Source organism: Hyla sarda, chromosome 6 (assembly GCF_029499605.1).
Source record: "Hyla sarda isolate aHylSar1 chromosome 6, aHylSar1.hap1, whole genome shotgun sequence".
Taxonomy (NCBI): domain Eukaryota; kingdom Metazoa; phylum Chordata; class Amphibia; order Anura; family Hylidae; genus Hyla; species Hyla sarda.
In genome coordinates this window covers 5,737,534-5,749,913 of record NC_079194.1, presented here as the reverse complement: position 1 = coordinate 5,749,913, position 12,380 = coordinate 5,737,534, and the positions used below count along the sequence as shown (strand labels likewise).

General features: G+C 46.8%; 1 protein-coding gene across 1 annotated transcript in view; it reads right to left on the bottom strand.

Annotated features, from left to right (window-relative positions):
• The window catches only part of ARHGAP29 (Rho GTPase activating protein 29), a 163,660-nt gene that overhangs the window by 132,075 nt on the left and 19,205 nt on the right, over positions 1-12,380 (bottom strand). The window contains exon 2 of the mRNA XM_056526663.1: positions 6,276-6,609. Within this exon, the coding sequence (XP_056382638.1) occupies positions 6,276-6,534 (259 nt within the window). The 5' untranslated portion in view covers positions 6,535-6,609. The remainder of the gene's footprint in view (positions 1-6,275; positions 6,610-12,380) is intronic.

The window sequence follows — 12,380 nt, the reverse complement described above, 5'->3', positions numbered from 1 at the left end:
TACTGGTTACAGAGTTATTATGGTGATTACTGGGCATGCTGATGTTGCAGTTTTGCAACAGCTGGAGGCACTCCAATTGCAAAACACTGATCTACTGGTTAAAGAAATAAAATAAAACTGGGAGTTGTACTGTTTGGCAACCAGAGTGCCTCCAGCTGTTGCAAAACTACAACTCCCAGCATGCACGGACAGCCTTTGGCTGTCCGGGCACGCTGGGAGTTGTAGTTTTGCAACAGCTGGAGGCACCCTGGTTGCAAAAGACTGATCTACTGGACAAAAAAAAATACCTCAGACTAGGAAAAGAGCCCCGACGCATCCATATGGACAAATCCTGGACTCTTGTTGCGGCTGTTCGTACCGCTGGCTGATCTGGAGCCCCATGAGGACGCCCCCTATGTATGGAGAAAGGTTCTGCGGGCAGGGAGGTCACAAGGCTGGAGATAAGTTTCTAAGTTACTGGGCAGTTGAAGGGTAGAGAACAGGTTGGACGGGCCCTGCCCTCTGGTTACGTGATAACATACACAGGAGAACAGATAACCTCCGCAGGGTCAGCGCAGATCGGAGGCGCAACACCTGGAAAATCCCTCATCTCTAATGTCCCGCAACACATTTAACCAGTTCGGTTCTGGGTCAGGCCTCAGCTTTAGAAACGTCCGGGTCCGAGAAGATCTTCTATAGTGTCCCCCTACTGAGCAGTCAGGGGCCAAATCAAAAGACCGTGTTGGGGCCCCCGTCCACATTGCTGAATTTCTGCCTTTGCGTTTCATCGGAATTCTCCTGCAAAGTTTACACCCCGCAGCGGAAATTCACGACTCGGGATACATGTTCATTCTTTTGGCGGATTTCCACCCAGACTGCATTGCCGTCTATGGCCACATTCACGCGGCGGGATATCAGGGCAACATTCAGCGGGAATATTCTGCTCAGACATTCCCACTAATTTCAATGGGATTCTGCTGCAGAATGCGCACGCTGTGTATCTATCACGGAAATCATTATTCTGGCTTCCGCAGAAAGAAAGGACGGCGATAATCCCTCAAATGTGCGGGATGTCCGGGCGGGGTACTCCGCTGCTAGACATTTTGTCTCCAAAGAATAGGGATAAGATGTCTGATCAAGGGGGTCCCCCTGCGATCTTCTGCAGCACCCGGCGTTCTAAACAAACGCAGGGTTCCTGTAGTAGTCCTGATGTCACAGCCTCGCCCCCTCGTGACGTCACACCGCGCCCCCTCCATTCATGTCTATGGGAGGGGGCGTGTCTGTCGACACGCCCCCTCCCATAGACATGAATGGAGGGGGCAGGGAGTGACGTCACGATCACTGCCTCCGGTTCCAAGCGCTCTGAAAAATAAATGTTCAGAACGCTGGAGCACTGAAATACCTCTTTAAAAGGCGCAGTCGTAGGGCGGAAATATTCCACTCGGAAATTCCAATGCAGCAGCCTCCTATTGTTTTCAATGGGACTCTGCTGCCCCGTGCACACTGCGATCATTGGGCCGTGTGCACGGTGCAGCAGGAATTCTAATTCCAGACTCAACACTTTCATTCATAGGAATCGACACATAGAAGTCGATGGAGACGGCACATTTTAGGACGCACGATTTAGTAGGCGCCTGCCGCATGCACGATAACCGCTCAGGATTTTTCCGGGTGGATATTACTCCGGATACAAAGACGATGTTCACAGTGGAGGATCCACCAGTTGATTTTGCTCCCCATTGACTTCAGGGGGAACAACATTTCGCAGATTCTACAGAGTCTGATGGTCAGGGGTCCGTCCCCTCCGACCTCCATGAGTGTCTCAGTATATACCCCATGACTGCACAGGACCCCGTTCTTCTGATCAGAGGGTCCGGTGATCGGCCTCCAGTCACACACACATTACCTCTCATCATCTCCATCCCCCGCTCCAGGAGGGGACATCATAGGAAACTATGGGACCGGGACGTACAGAACATGGCAGGGTCTACACATCAGACGGGGGTAACAATACCCAACACATCAGTACAATGTATATATATTATTCAGCGTTATATCAGAGCAGTGTTTCCCAACCAGGATGCCTCCAGCTGTTGCAAAACTAAAACAGGAGAGTCACAGGTTGGGGACGGCTGCTCTGTGGGTTAAGCTGCAAAGTAAACATCACATATTTATACACTGGAAATCAACCAAGTTCACAAACACCACGAGACGCCGAGCACCATATACACCGCAACAAATCACAGGTAACCTAAATAGCTTATATATATATCACATGGAGCAATGGACGGGACGGGGGTCTGAGGCATCAAAGAGGGCGATGGACGGGGTCTGAGGCCTCAGAGCGATGGACGGGGGTCTGAGGCATCAAAGAGGGCGATGGACAGGGGTCTGAGGCCTCACATAGAGCAATGGACGGGACGGGGGTCTGAGGCCTCACATAGAGCAATGGACGGGACGGGGTCTGAGGCCTCACAAAGAGCAATGGACGGGACGGGGTCTGAGGCCTCACATAGAGCAATGGACGGGACGGGGTCTGAGGCCTCACATAGAGCAATGGACGGGACGGGGGTCTGAGGCCTCACATAGAGCAATGGACGGGACGGGGGTCTGAGGCCTCAGAGCAATGGACGGGACGGGGTCTGAGGCCTCACATAGAGCAATGGACGGGACGGGGATCTGAGGCCTCATAGAGCAATGGACGGGACGGGGATCTGAGGCCTCACATAGAGCAATGGACGGGACGGGGGTCTGAGGCCTCACATAGAGCAATGGACGGGACGGGGTCTGAGGCCTCACAAAGAGCAATGGACGGGACGGGGTCTGAGGCCTCACATAGAGCAATGGACGGGACGGGGTCTGAGGCCTCACATAGAGCAATGGACGGGACGGGGGTCTGAGGCCTCACATAGAGCAATGGACGGGACGGGGGTCTGAGGCCTCAGAGCAATGGACGGGACGGGGTCTGAGGCCTCACATAGAGCAATGGACGGGACGGGGTCTGAGGCCTCACATAGAGCAATGGACGGGACGGGGATCTGAGGCCTCATAGAGCAATGGACGGGACGGGGATCTGAGGCCTCACATAGAGCAATGGACGGGACGGGGTCTGAGGCCTCATAGAGCAATGGACGGGACGGGGATCTGAGGCCTCACATAGAGCAATGGACGGGACGGGGTCTGAGGCCTCATAGAGCAATGGACGGGACGGGGACCTGATTCCTCACAAAGAGCAATGGACGGGACGGGGGTCTGGGGCCTCACAAAGAGCAATGGACGGGACGGGGGTCTGGGGCCTCACAAAGAGCAATGGACGGGACGGGGTCTGAGGCCTCACAGAGCAATGGACGGGACGGGACGCGGTCTGAGGCCTCACATAGAGCAATGGACAGGGATCTGAGGCCTCATAGAGCAATGGACGGGACGGGGGTCTGAGGCCTCACATAGAGCAATGGACGGGACGGGACGGGGGTCTGAGGCCTCACATAGAGCAATGGACGGGACGGGGGTCTGAGGCCTCACATAGAGCAATGGACGGGACGGGGGTCTGAGGCCTCACATAGAGCAATGGACGGGGGTCTGAGGCCTCAGAGCAATGGACGGGACGGGGTCTGAGGCCTCACATAGAGCAATGGACAGGACGGGACGGGGTCTGAGGCCTCACATAGAGCAATGGACGGGACGGGGATCTGAGGCCTCATAGAGCAATGGACGGGACGGGGATCTGAGGCCTCACATAGAGCAATGGACGGGACGGGGTCTGAGGCCTCACATAGAGCAATGGACGGGACGGGGTCTGAGGCCTCATAGAGCAATGGACGGGACGGGGACCTGATTCCTCACAAAGAGCAATGGACGGGACGGGGGTCTGGGGCCTCACAAAGAGCAATGGACGGGACGGGGGTCTGGGGCCTCACAAAGAGCAATGGACGGGACGGGGTCTGAGGCCTCACAGAGCAATGGACGGGACGGGACGCGGTCTGAGGCCTCACATAGAGCAATGGACGGGGATCTGAGGCCTCATAGAGCAATGGACGGGACGGGGGTCTGAGGCCTCACATAGAGCAATGGACGGGACGGGGTCTGAGGCCTCACATAGAGCAATGGACGGGACGGGGATCTGAGGCCTCACATAGAGCAATGGACGGGACGGGACGGGGGTCTGAGGCCTCATAGAGCGATGGACGGGACGGGGTCTGAGGCCTCACATAGAGCAATGGACGGGACGGGGATCTGAGGCCTCATAGAGCAATGGACGGGACGGGGGTCTGGGGCCTCACAAAGAGCAATGGACGGGACGGGGGTCTGGGGCCTCACATAGAGCAACGGACGGGATGGGGACCTGATTCCTCACATAGAGCAATGGACAGGACGGGTCTGCAGCTCTAATCGTTTCACACTTTCTTACACGGACATCAGAGATAATGGCGCGGTCATCACCAGCAGATTCTGAGCACTTTGTTAACCACTCGCTCTCTGCCGCCTTAATGTTCTGCTTCACAGACAAGACTTGGAAAGTGACCAGAACGCTGTCAATAGCCGAGAAGTGTCGCATCTGCTGAAGAGTCTCTCAGGGATCAAACACTCAAGCACAAATAATTGCGGCTAATGAGCGCCAGAGACGAGACCACCGAACAACACCAGCAGGAGACGAGACCACCAATCACCACCAGGAGACGAGACCACCCGACATCACCAGGAGACGAGACCACCGGACATCACCAGGAGACGAGACCACCGGACATCACCAGGAGAGGAGACCACCGGACATCACCAGCAGGAGACGAGACCACCAATCACCACCAGGAGACGAGACCACCCGACATCACCAGGAGACGAGACCACCGGACATCACCAGGAGAGGAGACCACCGGACATCACCAGCAGGAGACGAGACCACCAATCACCACCAGGAGACGAGACCACCCGACATCACCAGGAGACGAGACCACCGGACATCACCAGGAGAGGAGACCACCGGACATCACCAGGGGAGGAGACCACCGGACATCATCAGGGGAGGAGACCACCGGACATCACCAGGGGAGGAGACCACCCAACCCCACCAGGGGAGGAGACCACCCAACCCCACCAGGGGAGGAGACCACCCAAACAAGGAGACCCCCAAACAAGGAGACCACCAAACATCACCAGGAGACAAGACCACCAAACATCACCAGGAGACAAGACCACCAAACATCACCAGGAGACGAGACCCGAGGAGACCCCCAAACATCACCAGGAGACGAGACCACAGAGGAGACCACCGGACATCACCAGAGGAGGAGCGCTAAAATCTTCGGGGTCCGTCCTCATCGGTTCTCACAATTGGTTCCTCTAGATCCGTGTCCCCCAATCAGGGAGCCTCCAGTGGTTGCAAAACTACAACTCCCAGCATGCCTACTGGGGGCTACCACCTAATAGGGGGGATTACCTACAAACCTAACTACTAGGGGCTTCTACCTAATTTGGGGGGGTCCTCCCTAACAACTGGGGGTATATCTTAAATATGAGTGTCAGTGAGGGCCTCAGGTTCAAGTCTTGCCCTAAGCATCACAAGTCTAGAGCAGTGTTTCCCAACCAGCGTACAATCCCCAGTATTCCTGTACAGCATTTGTCTGTAGAGTTGTAAATTCGCAACAGCTGGAGCCTCCCTTGTAGGGAAACACTGGTCTAAAGCCTCCTTTGCTGCCAAATGAAAAAAAAGAAAATAAAAATTTTATATAAATTTTTTTTTTTCATTTGGCAGCAAAGGAGGCTTTAGACCAGTGTTTCCCTACAAGGGAGGCTCCAGCTGTTGTGAATATATTATTTATTATTATTAATGATTATTAATTATTATTTATAATTTTTTATTTATAATTATTTTTTTATAATATTATTTATAATTATTTTTTTATAATATTATTATTTATAATTATTTTTTATTTATAATTATTATTTTTATAATATTATTATTAATAATATTATTATATATCTATCTATATCTGCAATTGGTATCGGTGAGTACTTGAAAACAAAATGTTATTGGGAGATCACAGTCCACAGGATGTTTATACAGCAGTGTTTCCCAACAAGGGGGTCGCCTGATGATGCAAAACTACAACTCCCAGCATGCCCGGACAGCCAACGGCTGTCCGGGCGTGCTGGGAGTTGTACGTTTGCAACAGCTGGAGGCCCCTCCCTGGTTGAGAATTATTTGTCAAGACCAGGAGGTCCATACGACAACACAAGAATTATAAGCGACAAGCGATTTCCGATGCCCCGGCGGGCGCAATATGGAGCGCGGCACTCACCTGGAGACACGACGGCTTCCTTCAGATACAGCAGGACATCCGCAAACCTGCGCACGTCGTTCACCAGCTGCATGATGTACTCCGGCTCCACCACCGAGCCCTCACAGTCCGAGCCGGTGCTGATGCTGCTCAGAGAATTACTCTTGGTGCTTCTCCCCATTCCCCAAGTGGAAGAATTCGAGAGGGTGAAGAAGTTTGAGGTAGAAAATCGTGAAAATCCCAAACCACGCCTGTTACCTCCTCCGTTCTGCCGCAACATCCCAGCGCGCTTCTGAGCGGTCCTCAGGCCTCAGCATTCAGTGCCGCCCTCCGCCCATAGGCCTCAAAGTCAAACCTGAGGGGGAGAAACAACAGCAAAAGTTATCAAGAGGAGGTAAAATAATACACATCACCGTATAATGGCGCAAAATACACCACAGTATAATACACATCACCGTATAATGGCGCAAAATACACCACAGTATAAGACACATCACTGTATAATGGCGCAAAATACACATCACCGTATAATGGCGCAAAATACACCACAGTATAAGACACATCACTGTATAATGGCGCAAAATACACCACAGTATAATACACATCACCGTATAATACACATCACCGTATAATGGCGCAAAATACACCACAGTATAAGACACATCACCGTATAATGGCGCAAAATACACCACAGTATACTACACATCACCGTATAATGGCGCAAAATACACATCACCGTATAATACACATCACCGTATAATGGCGCAAAATACACCACAGTATAATACACATCACCATATAATGGCGCAAAATACACCACAGTATAAGACACATCACTGTATAATGGCGCAAAATACACATCACCGTATAATGGCGCAAAATACACCACAGTATAAGACACATCACTGTATAATGGCGCAAAATACACATCACCGTATAATGGCGCAAAATACACCACAGTATAATACACATCACCATATAATGGCGCAAAATACACCACAGTATAATACACATCACCGTATAATGGCGCAAAATACACATCACCGTATAATGGCGCAAAATACACCACAGTATACTACACATCACCGTATAATGGCGCAAAATACACCACAGTATACTACACATCACCGTATAATGGCGCAAAATACACCACAGTATACTACTACACATTACCGTATAATGGCGCAAAATACACCACAGTATAATACACATCACCGTATAATGGCGCAAAATACACCACAGTATACTACACATCACCGTATAATGGCGCAAAATACACATCACCATATAATGCACCTCACCGTATAATGCACATCACCATATAATACACAATACACATCACCGTATAATACACATCACCGTATAATACACATCACCGTATAATACACATCACCGTATAATGGCGCAAAATACACATCACCGTATAATGGCGCAATACACATCACCGTATAATAGCGCACAATACACATCACCGTATAATACACATCACCGTATAATGGCGCAAAATACACCACAGTATAAGACACATCACTGTATAATACACATCACCGTATAATGGCGCAAAATACACCACACAGTATAATACACATCACTGTATAATACACAATACACATCACCGTATAATACACAATACACATCACCGTATAATACACAATACACATCACCGTATAATGGCGCAAAATACATCACAGTATAATACACAATACACATCACCGTATAATAGCGCACAATACACATCACCGTATAATAGCGCACAATACACATCACCGTATAATAGCGCACAATACACATCACCGTATAATAGCGCACAATACACATCACCGTATAATAGCGCACAATACACATCACCGTATAATAGCGCACAATACACATCACCGTATAATACACAATACACATCACCGTATAATACACAATACACATCACCGTATAATACACAATACACATCACCGTATAATACACAATACACATCACCGTATAATACACAATACACATCACCGTATAATACACAACACACATCACCGTATAATACACAACACACATCACCGTATAATACACAATACACATCACCGCATAATACACAATACACATCGCCGTATAATAGCGCACAATACCCATCACCGTATAATAGCGCACAATACCCATCACCGTATAATAGCGCACAATACACATCACCGTATAATAGCGCACAATACACATCACCGTATAATACACAATACACATCACCGTATAATACACAATACACATCACCGTATAATACACAATACACATCACCGTATAATACACAATACACATCACCGTATAATACACAATACACATCACCGTATAATACACAACACACATCACCGTATAATACACAACACACATCACCGTATAATACACAACACACATCACCGTATAATACACAATACACATCGCCGTATAATACACAATACACATCACCGTATAATAGCGCACAATACCCATCACCGTATAATAGCGCACAATACCCATCACCGTATAATAGCGCACAATACACATCACCGTATAATAGCGCACAATACACATCACCGTATAATAGCGCACAATACCCATCACCGTATAATACACAATACACATCACCGTATAATGGCGCACAATACACATCACCGTATAATGGCGCAAAATACATCACAGTATAATACACAATACACATCACCGTATAATAGCGCACAATACACATCACCGTATAATACACAATACACATCACCGTATAATACACAATACACATCACCGTATAATACACAATAACCCATCACCGTATAATAGCGCACAATACCCATCACCGTATAATAGCGCACAATACACATCACCGTATAATACACATCACCGTATAATACACAACACACATCACCGTATAATACACAACACACATCACCGTATAATACACAATACCCATCACCGTATAATACACAATACCCATCACCGTATAATAGCGCACAATACCCATCACCGTATAATACACAATACCCATCACCGTATAATACACAATACACATCACCGTATAATAGCGCACAATACACATCACCGTATAATACACAATACACATCACCGTATAATACACAATACACATCACCGTATAATACACAATAACCCATCACCGTATAATAGCGCACAATACCCATCACCGTATAATAGCGCACAATACACATCACCGTATAATACACATCACCGTATAATACACAACACACATCACCGTATAATACACAACACACATCACCGTATAATACACAATACCCATCACCGTATAATACACAATACCCATCACCGTATAATAGCGCACAATACCCATCACCGTATAATAGCGCACAATACCCATCACCGTATAATAGCGCACAATACCCATCACCGTATAATAGCGCACAATACCCATCACCGTATAATAGCGCACAATACCCATCACCGTATAATAGTGCACAATACCCATCACCGTATAATAGTGCACAATACCCATCACCGTATAATAGCGCACAATACACATCACTGTATAATACACATCACCGTATAATAGCGCACAATACACATCACCGTATAATACCCATCACCGTATAATAGCGCACAATACCCATCACCGTATAATAGCGCACAATACCCATCACCGTATAATAGCGCACAATACACATCACCGTATAATAGCGCACAATAAACATCACCGTATAATACACAATACACATCACCGTATAATACACAACACACATCACCGTATAATACACAATACACATCACCGTATAATACACAATACACATCACCGTATAATAGCGCACAATACACATAACCGTATAATAGCGCACAATACCCATCACCGTATAATACACAATACACATCACCGTATAATACACAATACACATCACCGTATAATACACAACACAACACACATCACCGTATAATACACATCACCGTATAATACACAACACACATCACCGTATAATACACAATACACATCACCGTATAATAGCGCACAATACACATCACCGTATAATACACAATACACATCACCGTATAATACACAACACACATCACCGTATAATAGCGCACAATACACAATACACATCACCGTATAATACACAACACACATCACCGTATAATACACAACACACATCACCGTATAATACACAACACACATCACCGTATAATACACAATACACATCACCGTATAATACACAATATGCAGTGCCATACACTATATACCAATAATACACAATATACCGTAAAGCGCCATACACTATATAATACACAATATACCGTAAAGCGCCATACACTATATATAATACACAATATACCGTAAAGCGCCATACACTATATAATAATACACAATATACCGTAAAGCGCCATACACTATATAATAATACACAATATACCGTAAAGCGCCATACACTATATAATAATACACAATATACCGTAAAGCGCCATACACTAAATAATACACAATATACCGTAAAGCGCCATACACTATATATAATACACAATATACCGTAAAGCGCCATACACTATATAATAATACACAATATACCGTAAAGCGCCATACACTAAATAATACACAATATACCGTAAAGCGCCATACACTATATAATAATACACAATATACAGTACTATTATATAATACACATATACAATAATAATAATACTATACAGCACAACAATACACACGTCTCCTATCACGTACAAGTTATTATAGTGGTGACTGTGTGAGGGGGCGTTATCAGGGACGCCGGCCCCGGGTATTGGGGGTCACGGGGGTCCCAGTTCTTTGAAATAAACCCCAAACCCTCCGAGATGCAGATTTCCAAATGATAATGGTTTGATCTGACGGGTGACGCCGCTGACAATACATTTTCGTTTAATTTAGTGACGCGGCCGCCGCCGACTTATACAGGGAAACCACGAAAGGCCCAGCGGGGAGAGGAAGCGGCGCTACAGGAAGTGACATCGAAACAACCAAACAAGAACCTGTCAAGGAAAGTGTTAATGCTTTAACCCATTCATGGGACTGGATCCATCAGTTTTAGTCCTATGGCAGAGCAGGGGTGCAGGCTCCTCACTGACTCGTTATGAAGCCAAGTGATTATCTGTCTTCAGCACCTGTGCTGATCAGGACCACACTGAAATCATGGCGCGGCCCACGAAGGGGATAAAACCTGCTTTTTATCCCACAAAAATCCAGACCTGATAATAAGACACCAATATCTCTGTAAGCCAAGAGTCACCAGGGACTTAAAGGGGTACTCCGGTGAAAACCTTTTTTCTTTTAAATCAACTGGTGGCAGAAAGTTAAACATATTTGTAAATTACTTCTATTAAAAAATCTTAATCCTTCCAGTACTTATTAGCTGCTGAATGCTACAGAGAAAATTCCTTTCTTTTTGCAACACTGATGACATCACGAGCACAGTGCTCTCTGCTGACATCTCTGTCCATTTTAGCAAACGTGCAGAGCAGATGCATGCTAAGGGCAGCATGGTGGCTTAGTGGTCAGCACTGCTGCCTTGCAGTGCTGGGGACTTGGGTTCAAATCCCACTAAGGACAACAATAAATAAAACATTATTATTATTATTATTATTATTATTATTATTATTATTATTATAACGTCAGCAGAGAGAACTGTGGTCGTGATGTCATCAGAGCATTCCGAAAAGAAAAGAATTTCCTCTGTAGTATTCAGCAGCTAATAAGTACAGGAAGGATTAAGATTTTTTAATAGAAGTAATTTACAAATCTGTTTAACTTTCTGGCACCAGTTGATTTAAAAGAAAAAAGGTTTTCACCGGAGTACCCCTTTAACTACACTGCCCAAAAAATAAAGGGAACACAACACAATGTAACTCCAAGTCACTGACACTTGTGTGAGATCCCACTGTCCACTCAGGAAGAACACTGATTGACAATCAATTTCACATGGAACAGACAACACGTGGAAATTATAGGCAATTAGCAAGACACCCCCCAATAAAGGAGTGGTTCTGCAGGTGGTGACCACAGACCACATCTCAGTTCCTATGCTTCCTGGCTGATGTTTTGGTCACTTTTGAATGCTGGCGGTGCTTTCACTCTAGTGGTAGCATGAGACGGAGTCTACAACCCACACAAGTGGCTCAGGTAGTGCAGCTCATCCA